The sequence below is a fragment of the Pelodiscus sinensis genome, chromosome 19 (genome assembly GCF_049634645.1).
Source record: "Pelodiscus sinensis isolate JC-2024 chromosome 19, ASM4963464v1, whole genome shotgun sequence".
NCBI classification, from domain to species: Eukaryota; Metazoa; Chordata; order Testudines; family Trionychidae; genus Pelodiscus; species Pelodiscus sinensis.
The window spans coordinates 15,034,176-15,051,583 of record NC_134729.1 but is presented as its reverse complement, the minus strand read 5'-3'; the positions used below and the strand labels follow the sequence as shown (position 1 = coordinate 15,051,583).

Genomic DNA, 17,408 nt, shown 5'->3' with positions numbered 1-17,408 from the left:
CGACTGAGTGTGTGTGCACGGCTGGGTGTGTGGGCAGGGCTGGGTGGGTGTGTGCACGTCTGGGTGTGTGTGCACGGCTGGGTGTGTGTGCACGGCTGGATGTGTGCACGGCTGGGTGTGTGCACGGCTGGGTGTGCGTGTATGTAACCCCCAAGGAGATGACCTAGATTCTGGGGCTCTTCTGCTGGCGCTCAGGGGGAGACACAGTGTCCCTGGTAGGGAGGGGAAGCCCAGGCAAACTCGGAGTCTGCTCGGCAACCAGCAGGGCGTGAGATGCCGGTCCCGGGGAGCTCAGGAGAGGGGAGAAGCCATGTTTTGGAGTAGCCAGGGCAAGGGCAGGGCTGGCTGTGGGGGAGCCGGGGAGCCTCTAGGGACCCGGAAGCAGGATCCCTCCACCGGGCCTTTCCTTTCTCTGCTCGTCTTCCCAGTTTGTGGAGTTTGCTGGGACACTCCCCCCGCCAGGCTGCGTTGGCCTCCAGCTCCCTGGGTGAGAGCAGCCCCCTCCCCCCCCGTCAGCTCCGCTCTGTCGGCTAGTGCCGGGCTGCTGCCTGCTGGGTGTGTGTCTGGGCGCCAGGCTAGGACACTACACTTTGCGTTTTGGTGCAGTTGTGTAACCTGCACCTTGAGCCCTGCACCCCTTCGCGGGGAGGGGAAATCCTGGCACCGAAGCCGCCGGATTGCTGCCTGGAGAGGATCCCCGCCGCCAGCGATCAGCCCCCTGCCGTGACTGAGGCGTCCGGAGTCATCTCTGACCCCGAGGGTCGGTCGTGGAGCGTGTGAGTGCGCCGTCTCCGAGCCCGTCAGTCGGGGAATTTGTCAGGGGAGTTTAGAACCTGCTGCGTATTAAACCTGGGGAGGGATTTGCCCCCGTCTCCCGCCTGTGAGTCCTTTGGGCTGCACTGGACCCCGTCAGCCCCACTGCTACACCGCTGCAGAGAAGGATTGTGTGGTCATAGGTCGTCAAGGGCCCCACCAAAGGATGCGTCCCCGCGGGGCACTGATCTTACACTTGCTACATCGATTCACCAGACTGGGGCAAGTCGCACGTATTAGCAGCGTGGGCACCGGTGGCCCTGAAAACAGCGTTTTACCCGCTTGTGTTATACTGGTCTCCTGGTCACTATCATGGTGTTGAATATAGTCTGTGTGTTCCTGTTATTTTCTGGGAGTCGCCACGCACATGGCGATTCCCCTGGGTTCGAATTTTCCTCCCAAGCTGCCCTGGTGACCTGCCGGGAAGGAGTGAGGGGGGTGGAGGCACCGCCAAATTCATAGGAAAAGATAAAGAGGATGCACCCTGCTGCGTGGGTGGCAGGATCCAGACGACCCCAGACCTGTCCATCAAACCTGTAGGCAGATTAGTGAGAGAGATGCAGCCGAGTTGGTCTGGTCTGGCTGAAACGAACGACTGGCTCTGCAGCACTGGAAACGCTAACAAGATGGTTTATTGGGTGATGAGCTTTAGGCAGATCGGCATTAAAGCAGGTAACCAGGTGGAGAGGGGGCGCTACGTGTATAGCTGGGTGTGTGCCCGGCTGGGTGTGTGCGTGTGTGTGACTGGGTATGTGCGTGTGTAGGGCTGGATGCGTGGGCACGGTTGGGCATGCATACCCCGCCTCTGTGTTTTATGGATGTGTGTCTGCACATGTGGATACGTGTGTGCCTCAGGTGTGCATGGCTCTGTGTGTGTGTGTGCGCGCTGCTTGGCCACGTGTGCAGGCCGGGCTGTGTGCGTGCCTGGAGCTGTTGTTGCACTTGTGTGTGTTGGCTCGTGTCCCGGCAGGAGGTGAACTCACATTCCCCCAACTGCCTGGCCTTGCTCTGCTGGGGCAGTTCCTCGCCACCCCAGCGTGAGGGTTGTGCAAGAGAGCAACGGCCTAGTGCACGACAGAGCAGCTTCCTCCTCTTCCGGGCTGTTGTGTCGCACGCTCATGTGCAACGGCCCGGCGCGCGATGGAGGTTTCCTCCTCTCCCGGGCTGTTGTGATGCACGCTCACGTGCAATGGCCTGGCGCACGACAGAGCAGCTTCCTCCTTTCCTGGGCTGTCGTGATGCACGCTCACGTGCAATGGCCTGGCGCACGACAGAGCAGCTTCCTCCTTTCCTGGGCTGCCGTGATGCACGCTCACGTGCAATGGCCTGGCGCACGACAGAGCAGCTTCCTCCTTTCCTGGGCTGTCGTGATGCACGCTCACGTGCAATGGCCTGGCGCACGACAGAGCAGCTTCCTCCTTTCCTGGGCTGTCGTGATGCACGCTCACGTGCAATGGCCTGGCGCACGACAGAGCAGCTTCCTCCTTTCCTGGGCTGTTGTGATGCACGCTCACGTGCAATGGCCTGGCACACGACAGAGCAGCTTCCTCCTTTCCTGGGCTGTCGTGATGCACGCTCACATGCAATGGCCTGGCGCACGACAGAGCAACTTCCTACTTTCCTGGGCTGTCGTGATGCACGCTCACGTGCAATGGCCTGGCGCACGACAGAGCAGCTTCCTACTTTCCTGGGCTGTCGTGATGCACGCTCCTTTCAGCTGCTCTGTCGTGATGCTCACGTGCTCCTCTCAGCTGCTCTGCCTATTGCCAAGTTCACACTCGCCCTCCCCCGCACTCAGCTCACCCCCCCCCCCCCGCTCCTTTTCACACTTGCATTCTCACAGCTCATGCTCCTCACCCTGCCTCCGCCTCAGCGACTCACCAGCCCAAAGGCCAGGCTGGTACATGCCTGGATCAGACTGTGGCCCGGGGCGCGATTCCCAGCAAGGTGCCCCCAGCGCGGATGGGGCCCTGCCAAGCACCAGCAGGAACCTGCCGGCTCCCAACTCTTCCCGCACCACGTGAGTCACGGCAGACAGCTGGCGGCATGCGTGTGCGGCGCTGCGTGTGCACGTGTCTGTGTGCACGGGCGCTGTGCGCGGCTGTGCATGTGCGCGTGTGTCTGTGTGTGCACGGGCACTGTGCGCGGCCGTGCGTGTGCGTGTGCGCGTGTGCGCGTGAGCGTGTGCCTGCGCACCAGAGCAAGGCCAGGCAGGGATCGGGCTGGCGAGAGAAAACGGCGGCTCCCGGGGCCAGGTCCCACTCCCGCACTGGCTGGAGGCGGGTCCTTCCCAGGCTGCCTGTGCTGCACAGCTCCTAGCAGGCAGGGAGGGCCGGCCCCCCCCGGAAAGCACACGGGCTCTGGGGGGCTGGCCCAGGGCGGATCCCAACCACATGGCGGTCTTGCGCCACCTTGTGCAGCAGGGGATCCCCGAGCCCCCCCCTGAGGGTCCCCCCATGTCCTGTTCCCTGAGGACACCCCCCCATGCTCCCCGTGCCCTTGCCCCACCCCTGCCATCGCCTCCAAAGGAGAATCTGCCTCAGTTTCCTCCGAGACACCTCTCCCCACCCCACTTGCCAGCCCCTCCTGGCTGGGGGTCACTGGAGCAAGGGGGGGGTCTGGTGTTCGGGGGGGCTGGGGCTTAGGCAGGGCTACTCAGCACGCGGCCCGTGGGCGGGGCCTTCGAACGGGGCCTCCACCGGGCAGCGAGGCCTCTCCCAGGCCGGGGAGTGCGGCCAGACAGGTACCGGGTGTCAGCGCCAGGGCATTGTATGAAAGACGCTATTTGCATACATTTGCATATCTATTTGCATGTCTATGCAGCCACACTGAAGAGGTGGCTCTCGGCATGTGCTGCGAGTGTCACTGTGGCACCCGGGCTCCCACAGCTGAGACGCCCTGGGCTGCAGGCCCTTTGCTTCTGGGTAACAAGCTGGGGGGCCCTGGGGCAGGCTGGAGGTGTGGGGAGGGAGCAGACCAGGAATGTTGGGGGCTCGTGGGCAGTGGGTGCAGGGGACCCCAGTGCAGCAGGAGAACCTGGGTGGCATGTTAGGCGGGTGGAGTCTTTCTGGGGGGAGGGGGGGGTCAGTGGTGGGTGTGGGGGGATTAGTGGGTTCAGGAGGGCCAGTGGGCGGGAGGGTCCGTGGGGGGGGTTGGTGAGTGCGAGGGGGCAGTGGGTTGTGCTGGGGGGCTAGGGGTTGTGGGGGGTTGGTGGATGTGGAGGGCCCAGTGGTGGGCGCTGGGGGGGGGTCAATTGGTACAGGAGGCTCAGCAGTAGGTGCGGGGGGAAAGTGGTGGCTGCGGGGGAGGTTGGTGGGTGTGGGGGAGGTTGGTGGGTGTGGGGGGGTCAATTGGTACGGGAGGCCCAGTGGTAGATGCGGGGGGGTTGATGGGTATGGGAGGAGAGTGGTGGGTGCATGGAGCCGGCGGGGGTCGCGGGGCAGGGGTCAATGGGTGCGGGCAGCCAGCAGGGGGTGCGGGGGAAGTGGGGAGCCGGTGGGGGCTGCGTGGCCAGGGTTGATAGGTATGGGGAGCCAGCGGGGGTCACGGGGCAGGGGTCAGTGGGTGCGGGGGCGGGGCTGCGGGGAAAGCGGGAAGCCGGCGGAGGGTGTGGGGGTCAGTGGGTGCGGGGGGGGGGGTCGATGGGTGCGGGAAGCTGGCGGGAGGTGCGGGGGTCAGTGGGTGCGGGGGGGGTCGATGGGTGCGGGAAGCCGGTGGGGGGTGCGGGGGTCAGTGGGTGCGGGGGGGGTCGATGGGTGCGGGAAGCCGGTGGGGGGTGCGGGGGTCAGTGGGTGCGGGGGGGGGGTCAATGGGTGCGGGAAGCCGGCGGGGGGTGCGGGGGTCAGTGGGTGCGGGGGGGGGGGTCGATGGGTGCGGGAAGCCGGCGGGAGGTGCGGGGGTCAGTGGGTGCGGGGGGGGTCGATGGGTGCGGGAAGCCGGTGGGGGGTGCGGGGGTCAGTGGGTGCGGGGGGGGGGTCGATGGGTGCGGGAAGCCGGCGGGAGGTGCGGGGGTCAGTGGGTGCGGGGGGGGGGGGTCGATGGGTGCGGGAAGCCGGCGGGAGGTGCGGGGGTCAGTGGGTGCGGGGGGGGGGGGTCAATGGGTGCGGGAAGCCGGCGGAGGGTGCGGGGGTCAGTGGGTGCGGGGGTCTATGGATGTGGGGAGCCGGGGGGGGTCGGGGTGTGTGTGGGGGGGTCGATGGGTGCGGGGAGCCAACGGGGGTTGGAGGGTGAGGGGGGGGTCGATGAGTGCGGGGAGCCAGCGGGAGTGCGGGGCAGGGGTCGGTGGGTGTGTGGCGGGGAGCCAGCGGGGGGGGGGTCGATGAGTGCGGGGAGCCAGCGGGGGTGCGGGGCGGGGGTCGGTGGGTGTGTGGCGGGGAGCCAGCGGGGGGGGTCGATGAGTGCGGGGAGCCAGCGGGGGTGCGGGGCGGGGGTCGGTGGGTGCGGGGGGGCGCTGGGGAGGGTCGATGAGTGCGGGGAACCAGCGGGGGTGTGGGGCGGGGGTCGGTGGGTGCGGGGGGGGCGCTGGGGGGGTCGATGGGTGCGGGGAGCCGGCGGGGGTGCGGGGCGGGGGTCGGTGGGTGCGGGGAGCCAGCGGGGGGGCGCTGGGGGCGTGGCGTAGCGATCTCAGGGCGGGGGGCCGGGCCGACCTCGCCCCCCGTCCCGTTTCGGGCAGCGCCGCGCGCTCCTGCCCCGCCCACGTGCGCCGCCGCGCAGGGCCGAGCAGGGTCGGTCTGGGCGCAGGGAGCCGGGCGGAGCCGGGCGCGCCCCCGGGGAGCTCCGGGGGGCCGGGGCCGGGCTCCTCCTGCCGGGGGCGCAGCAGCGGCCGGGCCGGGGGCGAGTCGCTCCGGCTGCGCCCTGGCCACGTCCCCGCGCGGCGGGAGGGAACCGGAGCCGGAGCGCAGCGCGCCAGCGTGAGTAGCCGGGCGGGGCGGGATCCGCGAACCCCTCGGAGCCGCCCGTCGGAGCCTCGCTGCGGAGGGGACCGGGGCCTTTCCCCGCGCGGGCTGGCTCTGCGGGGATGGGGCAGGGGGCTGGCTGGTTCAGTGGCGAGGGGAGGGGGCTGGCTCAGTGGGGGGGTTGGCTAGTTCAGTGGGGAGGGGCGGGGGGCTGGGGAGGGGGGGCTGGCTGGTTCAGTGGGGAGGGGAGGGGGGCTGGCTCAGTGGGGGGCTGGCGCAGGGGGCTGGCTGGTTCAGTGGGGAGGGGCGGGGGACTGGCGTGGGGGGGCTGGCTAGTTCAGTGGGGAGGGGCGGGGGGCTGGCGCGGGGGGGCTGGCTGGTTCAGTGGGGAGGGGAGGGGGGCTGGCTCAGTGGGGGGCTGGTGCAGGGGGCTGGCTGGTTTAGTGGGGAGGGGAGGGGAGGGGAACTGGCGTGGGGGGGCTGGCTAGTTCAGTGGGGAGGGGCGGGGGGCTGGCGCGGGGGGGCTGGCTGGTTCAGTGGGGAGGGGAGGGGGGCTGGCTCAGTGGGGGGCTGGTGCAGGGGGCTGGCTGGTTTAGTGGGGAGGGGAGGGGAGGGGAACTGGCGTGGGGGGGCTGGCTAGTTCAGTGGGGAGGGGCGGGGGGCTGGCGCGGGGGGGCTGGCTGGTTCAGTGGGGAGGGGAGGGGGGCTGGCTCAGTGGGGGGCTGGTGCAGGGGGCTGGCTGGTTCAGTGGGGAGGGGCGGGGGGCTGGCTCAGTGGGGGGCTGGTGCAGGGGGCTGGCTGGTTCAGTGGGGAGGGGCGGGGGGCTGGCTCAGTGGGGGGCTGGTGCAGGGGGCTGGCTGGTTCAGTGGGGAGGGGCGGGGGGCTGGCTCAGTGGGGGGCTGGTGCAGGGGGCTGGCTGGTTCAGTGGGGAGGGGCGGGGGGCTGGCGTGGGGGGCTGGCCGGCACTTGGGTGGCAGGGCGGGGGCTTGTTCCCCCGGTAGGCTCAGGAGAACTGTTGCCACCTGGCCCCTCTCTGGACGCTGCAGAAAGCGTTTGCTGGGTCCCAACCCTCGATTTCCTGGGGCCCGTGTCCCCAAGCCCCTCTCAGCCCCATGGCACTGAACAACGCCCCCGTGTATCGGGGGTGGGGTGGGGCCCTACCATTTCCCGGGCCTGCCCCCAGTGACCACGAGCTCTGCCGGCTTTACTGCTGCTTGGGGGCTGCCGACTCCCCCGCTCCCATGGGGCTGGGCCTGGGAGGCCGTGGGCTCAGGCGAGCCCCCGAGGCTCCTCTCCAGCCAGGGGCGGGGAGGGAACTGGGGCTGCAGGAGGCGTTACTCCCAGGCCTGGCCCTGGGCTCCTTCTGGGGGTGCTGCAGGCCTGTCCCGGCACGGCTCCCCTCCGCGTGAGCCCCCCTCTGTGTGAGCCTTTCAGCCGGGGAACAGCGAGTCAGAGGCAGGAGAAAACCTGCCCCCTCCCCCCCGCTCTAACCACTAGACCTCACTCCCTTCCTGGAGCCAGGAGAGAGCCCGGAAGTCTTGGCTCCCAGCTCCGGAGCCAGGGGAGAACCCCAGGTATTCTGGCTCCCAGCGCCTCCCCCCTCCGCTCTAACCACTAGACCTCTCTCCTCTGTGGTTCTGCTTTGCACAAGGCATAGACTGGTGCAGCTATTCTCACCCGGCTCAGGGCTGCGTTGAGTCATTTCGACCTTGTGGTAGACCAGGTCCTGCAGCAGCTCCACGTCCGCTCGCGCCCAGGCTGAGATTGGGAGCAACTGTTGACAGTGGCTGCAGGTGCAGCAGGGTTTGGGGCCTGTGAGCCCCGGCAGTGACCTGGGGGGGGGGGGCGTGTGCCCCTGCCCGAGCCCTACGCGGTGCCCCCTTGTGCCAGGCTATAGGAGGGGCACGGGGGCACCGCAGGCGGGTGCTACGGGAGGGACAGGCACTTGAGGTCAGCGCTGGCGGGGCAGCCGGATGATCGATGGGCCACGGTGGCGAGCGGGTCGGTCGGTCGGGCTGGCGGGGAGGGGAGGGGCGTCCGCGCCGTAGTCCAGGGGGGTTTCCCGGCGAGGGAAGTGGAGCAGAGCGGAGGCAGCGGGCGGCCCAGGGAGAGTCCAGCCCGGGAACCTGCCTGCCCAGGCTGGGGACGTGCCCAGGGCGAGAGCCAGGCGCACACGCAGAGCTGCTGGGAGGGCAGGGCTGAGACCGGGTCCCAAAGGAGCTAGGGCCATGCGTGGAGGTGCGGCCCCTCGCTGGCTGCTGGCCGGGCAGGGTCCCTGGCCTCAGTCTGCCAGACACTGGGACTGGGCCCCAGGGCAGGGACCGCGTGATGGTTCCCCCCCCCCCTCCCGTGGGCAGCCAGGGTCCTGGGCCCTTGCTCTGAGCCCGCGGGGCCGCCGGGCTGTTCTTAGAAAGCTCATGAGCGTGGGGACTCCCCCTCCCGCAGCATCCAGGGGACATGCCGGGAGTGCAGGGGGCGGGGCAGCTCTGGCGAGGTGCACGGGATGTGGTCCAAGAGGCCTACGTGGGTGCGGTAACGAGAGCCGACCGCCCCCCCCCCGTCCTCGCCGGGGCAGCGACACAAACCCGCCGGCCAAGGACTCGGAGCCAGGAGTCAGCAAGGCCACGTGCGGGGCTGTCGGCCGGAAGGGAGCTGGCCCAGACGGGGGTCAGCGGGGGAGGGTCTGAAGCCCCTTGATGCGGGGAAGGGGCCAGGCCCGGCGCTGGGGAAGAGCGAAGGAACGAGGAGATTGTCAACGTGCAGCCCGGGCTCCCGGGGGCGGGAAGTTGGGTTTGCAGAAGGCCTGTGGCAAGGCCCCTTGGCTGGCAGCGAGCGTGGGGCCAGGGGAAGGTGACGGGCTGCGAGACAGGAGACGAGGGGCGGGAATCAGTGGTCTGTTCTCTCCGTGCTGGGCCCAGGCATCTCCCTAAAGCCGTGGCGCCCAGCCCACTAGCCGCTAGCCACGCGTGGCGAGTTGGCTCTGCCCCTGTGCTGGCTACTGCTTGAGAACGGGCTGGCCACCGCCCTAAAGGATTCCAAGCTAACCTGCCCTGAGTTGGGCGGTTTGCGGGTGATACGGAATGACGGCTGGCGACGGGGGGTGAGAGGCGGGGCCGGTAAAAGCAGAGGAAAGCACCCTGGCAAATCCGGCCCCCCAGAGCGCTGGGATCGGAGTCGGCCGGTACCGCGCCAGATGGATCTCGGAGGCGCTGGCAGAGCTCGCTGGAAACACCCCCGCACGGTGCAGCTGCAGGCGTACGCGAAACCCACAGCCTGCCAGGGAAGGGACGGGTCCCGTTCTGGAAGCCCCCGAATTCTGGGGGCCTTGATCCGAAGGCGAAGGGCGCAGAGCGGCGCAGCAGGATCCGTGCGAGGAGAGATTGACCCAAGGGCTGTGTCCCGGCGCGGGGGGCTGCGAACCCGCCACGGGTGCAGAGAAATCGAAAAGGGGGGGGTCCCCCCTTGTGTGGCCTGGGAGCCGGGCTCACCCACTGGGTGAGCGCACGGCGGGGCTAGCACAGGCGGCAGCCAGGGCTTCTTCGCCCAGCACGCTGGCCGCTGGCGGCTCCCTGCCGGGGCTGTCGGGAGGCCAGAGGCGTCGCTGGATTCGAGACGTGTTTGCTAAGTTCCTGAAGAAGGCGCAGTCTGTCTAGACAGGGCGGGGGCGGGGCTGGGACCAGGCCTCCCCATGTCCTGACTCCCGGCCGACGCGCTCAGGACCCCGCCCCACACGGAAAGTCCCCCCGACGCTGGGGCGCGATGCCGGTGACCCTGGCTGAGAGCTGCCCCTTGTGGGAATGGAGTGCAGCCAGCGAGTGTCACTGGCGGGGGAGGCGCCGTGCCTGCAGGACAGGGCGTCCCGCCTGCGACCCGCGGGGGGACAGGAAGCTCCAGTAGCAACGGCAAACAAGTGTCCCACGGGGGCCAAGGGACTGTAGTTCGATCCCAGCCGTGTCCCCGGCCACAGCGCGGGAATGGTGGGGGGGACCCTTTCTGGCCCATGGGCAGCTGCCCTGTCGTGGGAGATCCGGGTGGGATGGGGTGAGACGAGGGGGGCTCAGGAGCTGGAAAGTCCCCGACTGTATGGAGGGAAAGGAAACGCAGGCAACCCAGGGCCGTTAACCTGAGGGACTCGCCTCTGCAGGGCGAGGGACTCTGTGAGCTTGGGCAGGTCGGGGTCCTGGTGCGGCTGCCTCTGTCCCTGGCTGGGGCAGTGCTGGACGGATGAGGGCTGGAGAGATGGATAGGGGAGGTGGCCTACAGGAGGGCAGGGTGGCTGCAGAAGGGGAGGGGCTGCTGGGGGGAGGGGCATCCCACCCCCATCCTGGCATCCCCAGCCAGCTCTGAGCCCTCCTCTGTGTCTTTGTCCCCAGGTGGCCCCATGGCTGGCAGCCGGTGAGGCCGAGCTGCAGGGCCAGGCCGCCATGGGGAGCATCTACAAGGAGTACTTCAACCGGCAGAAGATCCAGGAGCACTACAACTACACCAAGGGGGTGACGGGGTCCCTGGGGCGCAGCGCCACCTCCCACTTCATCGTCGGGCTGTGCTGCCTCATCGTGCTGGAGAACTTGCTGGTGCTGGTGGCCGTGGCCCGCAACAAGAAGTTCCACTCGGCCATGTTCATCTTCATCGGCAACTTGGCCGCCTGCGACCTGCTGGCCGGCTTGGCCTTCATGGCCAACGTGCTGCTCTCCGGCCCCCGCACCTTCCGCCTGACGCCGGTGGAGTGGTTCGCCCGGGAGGGCACGGCCTTCGCCACGCTGGCCGCCTCGGTGTTCAGCCTGCTGGCCATCGCCATCGAGCGCCACGTGGCCATCACCAAGGTGAAGCTCTACAGCAGCGACAAGAACTGCCGCATGGTGCTGCTGATCGGGGCCTGCTGGGCCATCTCGCTCGCCATCGGGACCCTGCCCGTCCTGGGCTGGAACTGCCTGGGCCGCCTGGAGGACTGCTCCACCGTCCTGCCCCTCTACGCCAAGAGCTACATCCTCTTCGTGGTCACCGTCTTCTCCGCCATCCTGCTGTCCATCGTGGCGCTCTACGGCCGCATCTACTGCATCGTGCGCGCCAGCCACGCCGAGATCGCCGGCACCCAGACTCTGGCCCTGCTCAAGACCGTCACCATCGTGCTGGGCGCCTTCATCGTCTGCTGGCTGCCGGCCTTCACCATCCTGCTGCTGGACACCGCCTGCCCCCGGAAGGCCTGCCCCGTGCTCTACCGGGCGGACTACTTCTTCAGCTTCGCCACCCTCAACTCCGCCATCAACCCAGTGATCTACACGCTGCGCAGCAAGGACATGCGCCAGGAGTTCCTGCGGGTGCTGTGCTGCTGGGGCGTGGCGGGCTGGGGCCAGCCGGCCGAGCGGTGCCGGGTGCCGCTCCGCAGCTCCAGCTCCCTGGAGCGCTGCACCCAGCGGCATGACCTGCCCACCTCGCCCATCCTGCGGGAAGGTACCACCGGCACCACCTCGGTGTGAGGCGCCCGGCGCTGCAAAGGGACCCGGCCCGGAGCCGGGCGCTTACTGACGGTCCGCGGCCGCCCGTGCCTGCTGGGGTCCTGCTCCAGCGGCCGGGGGAGACTGCCTGGCCCCGCGCGCCGGCCCCGGGGCTTTTCCGGCAAAGTCCCGCCCTGGTGTGCCCGCGAGGGGCGCTGCCCCCTGCTCTGCTGGGCAGAGGCCCCAGGGCTGGTGGCGAGGAGTGTGGCACAGAACTGGGCACGGTCAGACCCAAGCCCCCCGCACATCCCCTTGCCAGCTGGCGGTGTCAGGGCACGGACAGGAGCTGGGTCAGGCTCTTGTGCAGCCCTCGCCCCTCCTCTCCCCCGGGCCGGGCCACTGAAACGCTCCGGGCTGCGGTTGATGGAAACCCCAGGCGGGGCTGGCTGCCTCCCCTCGCCCGCCTGTCTGCCCTGCCGACGCGGAGCCGCCCCGGCCAGGGCCTGTGGGCGCCGTGTCAGGCGAGGGTCCGGACCCGGCTCCTTAGTGCACTCGCAGCACGGGGGGCTGGGGTGGGGGGACCCGCCCTCTGGCTGGGAAACACTACGGGAGCCCCGGGCCCCATGCGCCGGCTGGATTAAAGGTTTGCTTCTGTAGCGCTGCTGCCCGTGTGAGTGCTGCCGGCACCGGCCCGGGCGAGGGACTGGAACCGGCCCACGTGCTGGGCCCTGCCCCGGCACTGAGCAGCGGGCGGGAGGGCTGGCCTGGGGGAACGGGGCTGCGTTGCCGGGGGCCGTAACCGGCCTGGGGGGCGCGGGGCTGCGTGGTCAGGGCCGTGACTGGCCTGGGGGGGGCGGGGCCGGCCTGGGGGGGCGGGGCTGTGACCGGCCTGGGGGAGAGGGCCGGGGGGGCGGGGCCATGACCGGCCTGGGGGGGGGCTGTGACTGGCCTGGAGGGGGGGCCGCGTGGCCGGGCAGTGACCGGCCTGGGGGGGGGGGGCCGCGTGGCTGGGCAGTGACAGGCCTGGGGGGGGGGGCCGCGTGGCGGGCGGGGTGGGGCCGGCCTGGGGGGGCGGAGCTGCGTGGCGGGGGGGTGGGGCCGGCCTGGGGGGGGCGGGGCCGCGTGTCCGGGCCGTGACCCGCTGCCTGGGCTCTTGGCTGCGAGTCCGAACTTTGCTTTCTCAGAGCAGGACGTTCCCACCCTCGCTTCCTGCTGACGCCTTGGGGACCCGCTGGGCTGGGGGTGCAGCTGGGCCGGCGCAGGGACCCTGCTCTCTGCCAGCCCCGTCGCTCCCGCTGCCTGGGGGATGCCCCTGCCCGCAGGCCGGCCGGCGCGGGGGAGTCTGGCCAGAGGGGAGAGCTGGCTGTGTGGTGGCAGCGGGGCCGGGCGCGGCGTGATCCCTGCTCCAGAGCCCCCGGGTGGAGGAGAAGTGCCAAGAGGGACTGGGCCAGGGCGCACCCAGCTGTCCTGACTCCCAGCCCCCTAGGCCATGCTGCCTTCCCTGGGCCACTTGGGTATGGGGCTGCCCCAGTGCTGACTCAGGGCCTAGCCTGGGGGGGCAGGCGAGCAGCTGGGGCTTGTGAGGAGCACCGAGAGCAACTCGTCCTGCAACTCACCGCGCTTTGGAAGCTGCTGAGCCAGCATCCTGTGTGCAGCGGATGCTGCAGAGATACCGATCTGCGGGGGTGGGGGGCGGGGGCCAAGCCTGCGGGGCATGAGCCATCCCAAACACTCGCCCCTTGGGGCTGAGCCCCTGCCAGCTAACCACAGCCGGGCCCAGGGCTGCGGAAACCCGGGCGCTTCGGCAGCTGGGGGCTATTCTCAGCTTGCCCCTTGCTAGGGCTCCCTGCCCCCCCACGCTGGGCCCTGCTGGGGGGGGAGTGTTCCTGCAGCGCCGTACGTGTCCCGCATGTGTCTGGCCTGCCTCCCTCCTCCCTGGGGCTGTGCGGCCTCCTGTCCCCAGTCAGGCCCCCGGACGCCGGCGCCTCGCAAGGCAGACAGTCGCTGAGCGCCCCCGTGCCGGAGGTGACACCGTCTGGGCGCAGCTGCTCCCGGGCGTGGGGCCCAGCTCCTGCTGCCTGGGCTCTCCAGCCCCCCAGGGCAAGGGCTGCCTTGCGCTCCTGACGGGGACAGGGCATCGCTTTACGTTCCGCGCTCTGAAATGCAGAAGCCGCGCGGTCGCAGGCCGGCCGGGGTGGCGGAGGAACTGAGGGTTCCTTGAGTTTGTCTCCCCTGGAGTCACGGAGACGGGTTTTGCAGCCTCTCACGCTGCAGTGGCCCCCCTAGTCCCAGAGCCTCAGAGCTAGGCAAGTTCCTAACTCTCCTAGGTAGCTAGGTGCCTGATCCCCTGCACGTCCGCCTTCCGGCTCCCTCGGGGGCCAGGGCCCAGCAGGCTACGTTCTGGGAGCCAGGCCGCTCCTGGCCCCTGGAAATCAGGGCTGCTGGATGCGTGGGCCCGGCAGAGCAGCCTTAAGTCTCCTGCCCCCTAACCACATCCGAGAGCCAGCAGCACGTGTGCAGAGCGACTCCCCGAGGGGAAGTGGTCGGGGCCTCTCGCTCCAGCAGTGCAGCTGGCTGGTGTCTGGACTCGCTTAAGAGCACGGAGGCCTTGGCAGCGCCCCCGCCCCCACCCCACCCCGCCGCGCGGTTCCAGGAAATCGCGAGCTGCTCCTCATTCCAGCTGTCACTCGTCTGCTGCCCTGGGTCAATGTCTAACTGTTGCCTGAGACTTGCCCCACTCCTGGAAACCCCCCCTCCCCCGCTAGCTCCCCAGGGCAGAGCAGGGCTGGGGCGCCCCCCTCGGGTGAATCAGGCCTGCGAGGGCGACGTGCCTGGAAAATGAGTCATCCCCAAGCCCCAGGAAGCGGGAGACGCAGAGCCCAGCTCTGCTGAGTGCACACAGCGCACTGGAGGGCCAAGCGGGACCCGGGGCTGGGAAGGGAGCAGCGGGTGTAAGTGCCGATGGGGGGAAGGAGAAAGAATTCGGGCCGGGAACCGGTTTGCAGCCCCCCAGGTTTGGGGGGCTCTGTGCCCTGGGGACCCTGGAGGGAAAGGCAGGGTGGGCAACATATTGATAGGGCCTTGGCAAGAACTTGATGGGTGGTCAAGGCCATGCTCGACCATGCTCTTAATGGAGGAGGGGGTTGTGACCTGGGGCCGGGGGGGGGGGGTGTTACAGCGTCTGGGAAGGGTTGTGACGTGGGGCAGGATGCAGGAGGGTGGGTCTGGGAGGGGTTGTGGCCTGGGGTGGGTGTGACGGACCGGGCCAGTCTGGGCACAGCTGAGGGCGTCCGCTCAGGTTGAATTGCTCAAATCCGGGGCTCCTTACAGCCCCCAGACTAGTGACCTTCCCAAACAGGCCACAAACCAGTCCCACAGAGCACTTCAGCTGCCTGCCTGAAGCCTCCCGCGCAAAACCCCTCCGACACCCCAGCAATATCCGTGCCCCAGATGGCCCCGGGCCTCATACACAGGTGGGGGGTCCTAGCACCCAATCCCACCTCCCCCGAACAAGTTCTGTCCGATTCCAAGAAACCAGCCACAGATCCCTGGTCAATTTACCCTCTGGACCTTACCCACAAATCACGCTGGGCCAATCCTTTAGCATCTACCATGTAAAGGTTTATTACCACAAGAAAGCAAAGCCTGAGAGTGAGGTTGTAAAGGATCCTACATTACATGCACCGAATCTCCCAGTCCTCGATGCAGGCTCTAGCAGAGATGTTACAGCTGCTGGTTTAAAAGTCCTTGTTGCGCATCCTAGGTCAGGATGGGTCCACAGTTCTTTCCGGCTCTTCGATCCCTGCAGTGCTGCCTCTGGGATGAAGTGCTGAGCTGAGTACCAAGGTGGAGTCGACCACGTGGCCTCTTTATCCCTCCTTCCTGGTCTCTTCTTGGCTGCAGCAGGTCACCTGGCCAGCGGCCTATCCCTGTGTTCCCTTCTGGCAGCCCTCAGGTGTCAGCCCTCGTTCTTTAGGTGTGTCCTTGGCCCATTGAGAGCCATTGTGCCACAGGGCCTCGCTGATTAGCATGTCCATAGGCCGGGCTCTGCCCAATGCTCAACCACATGCAGAGACATATTCAGTCTCCACACAGATTACAGATCCCTAACTCCACACACAGACATTATACAACCACACGACTAGCGTACGGAGGATTAGCCGACAGTGAGCTTCTATTCAACACCCCACATGGCCCCTTTTATACCATTTCTGGGGCCAACACCCCCACCTATGGGTGCAGCAGTGATCTGGCGTCGCCTTTGGTGGCCAGGGGCAGCCCCGCGTGGCGCGTGGGGGGGGCTGCGGGAGGAGGTGTTGGAGACCTGCCAGGCAGGGCCCGTTGCGCCCGGCTCCGCTTTGCCAGGCCTGTCCTGGCGACCCCCCGGGGCAGGGACTCCCTGGCCTGGCCCAGAGCGGCACGGCCCTGAGCTCCAGCCGTTCCCCTAGCGTCTCCCCTTCCCCTCCCCTGCAGCCCATTCAGCCCCTGGAGAACCTGACCCCGCCCGTGGACGGCTGTTCCCAGCGCCCCTCCCGGCGTCTCTTCTCCGCCCCACAGGCCGGGGCTGGCAGGCTCCTCGCGGCTCCGGTCTGCGCACCCTGCGCTCGGTCCGGGGTCTCCCGCGTGTCCCCGGCCTTCCTAACGGGCGGTGCCCAGACCTGGCCCGGGCTCCCGAGGGGCCATGCAGCGCAGGACAACTACCCCCCCGCCGTGTGACGCCCCTGCCGACGCCCCTGCCTCACACTAGCCCCTCGGGCGGCTGCCTCCCCATGGCGGTTTGGGACCCCCCCGTCGGAGCAGTGTCCCCCTGCTCTGCCTGTCACAGTGGTCCCCCCCACCTGCCCCGTCTCAGCAGTGCCCCCTGCGACGGCGTGTCGGGTTCCCCCCGATCCCGGAGCAGCCAGAACAGGCTCCGCCGGCCCGTGGAACAGGGGGGTCATTGCTGCTCCAGGGCACAGCCCAGCACAGACGGGACGTGGCCACAGGAGTCAGGGCGCCTCAGACCCCTCGGGGCAGGGTCCCCCCCCCGGACCCTCAGCCTAGTCTCTTCCCTTCCTGTTTCCCAGCCAGACCCTGTCCAGCTCCCAGGCCCTGCCCCCCAGCCAGGGGCCGTCTCCCCCCCTTTGTCTCTCCCCAGGAAGGGCCAGTGGGGGTGGGGGGGAATGAGACCCTTGTTCTCTGCCCCTGCTGAGCCTGGGTGTCTGGGCCAATCCACAGGTGGGGGAGTCAGAAGGAATCCCAGACCAGCACAGGGGGACCCCGGGTCACAGAGCAGACAGCCCCCCCCACGTCACCCCCCCACCTGCCTCGACTCAGCAGTGCCCTCAGCCCGGCTCTCCAGGCGTTTCCATTCCAGCCCTGCCCCCCACGACGTCAATGAGCAAATGCTCCGCTCCGTTAGCCACCTCGTTAACACACACAGGCTACGTCTACACTGGCCCCTTTTCCGAAAGGCATGTTAATCTCTTATTCCTACTTTGAAGTAGGAATAAGATCCTCTGGAAAAGGGCTTTTTTCTGGAGGATCAGGGCCAGTGTAGACGCTCTTTTCCGGCTTTTCTAAAAGCCGGAAAAAAGCGGCGGACATTTTTATTTAAATGCCGCGGGGGATATTTAAATCCCCCGCAGATTTCCCTATTACGACCTGTGAAATTAACATGCCCCTTTCGGAAAAGGGGCCAGTGTAGACGAGCTCACACTGGCTGCCCTGCACCCAGGCCTGCCCCCTGCTGGATGCCCCTGGCTGACAGCGCCCCCTTGGCAGCCAGCTGTGCCCATGGGAGCCGGGGCTGGGGGGAGGCCATGTCAAAGCCTGATTAGAACCACTCTGCTAGGCCGGAAGCCGAGCCCTGCCCGCCCCAGCCGGGTCCCTGCTCCCGGTGGGCTCCGGCTGGGCTGTTCTCGACCCTTTCCGGCCCTTCGTGCTCATGGGGCACCGGTCATGGGCTGCGCAGGCCGAGCGGTGGCCCTGGGGGAGAGGAGCTGCCGAGCGCTGTGGGACCCTCCTGCGTGCCCGTCACTGATGCCCCCGGAAGGCAGCGGGGCCTGTGTGGGCTGGGGGCAGTGGCTGGTGGGCGTGGTGCCATGGAGGCCTGGGCCGGAGCGGTGCCAGGGCAGGGGAGGGTGGCGTTTCGCTTCAAGATGCTTGGGCAACACCTGGACTCTTGAGCAGAAAGCAGAGAGTGTCTCCAGCAGGAGCCTGGTTTGAGGCATCTCTGCGGCCCAGCGCAGGACCCCCCCGAGCCGGGCAGGGACTGGAGGGAGCC

General features: G+C 68.5%; 1 protein-coding gene across 3 annotated transcripts; it reads left to right on the top strand.

Moving 5' to 3' along the window:
* Positions 1 to 628: 628 nt before the first annotated feature.
* S1PR2 (sphingosine-1-phosphate receptor 2) lies at positions 629 to 11,799 on the top strand. Of its 3 annotated transcripts, none has more exons than XM_075902525.1 (2): positions 629 to 776; positions 10,082 to 11,799. In XM_075902525.1, the coding sequence occupies exon 2, from the start codon at positions 10,133 to 10,135 to the stop codon at positions 11,183 to 11,185; it is 1,053 nt and encodes a 350-aa protein (XP_075758640.1). In that variant the 5' UTR covers positions 629 to 776; positions 10,082 to 10,132; the 3' UTR covers positions 11,186 to 11,799. The 3 variants fall into 3 exon arrangements, with proteins under 3 accessions (XP_075758640.1, XP_075758641.1, XP_075758639.1); XM_075902526.1 differs by lacking the exon at positions 629 to 776 and adding an exon at positions 1,098 to 1,116; XM_075902524.1 differs by lacking the exon at positions 629 to 776 and adding an exon at positions 5,594 to 5,723.
* The last annotated feature ends 5,609 nt before the right edge of the window (positions 11,800 to 17,408 follow it).

Coding starts and splice junctions, on each gene's coding strand:
- S1PR2 (XM_075902525.1), top strand. CDS start 10,133: ATGGGGAGCATCTACAAGGAGTACTTCAACCGGCAGAAGATCCAGGAG.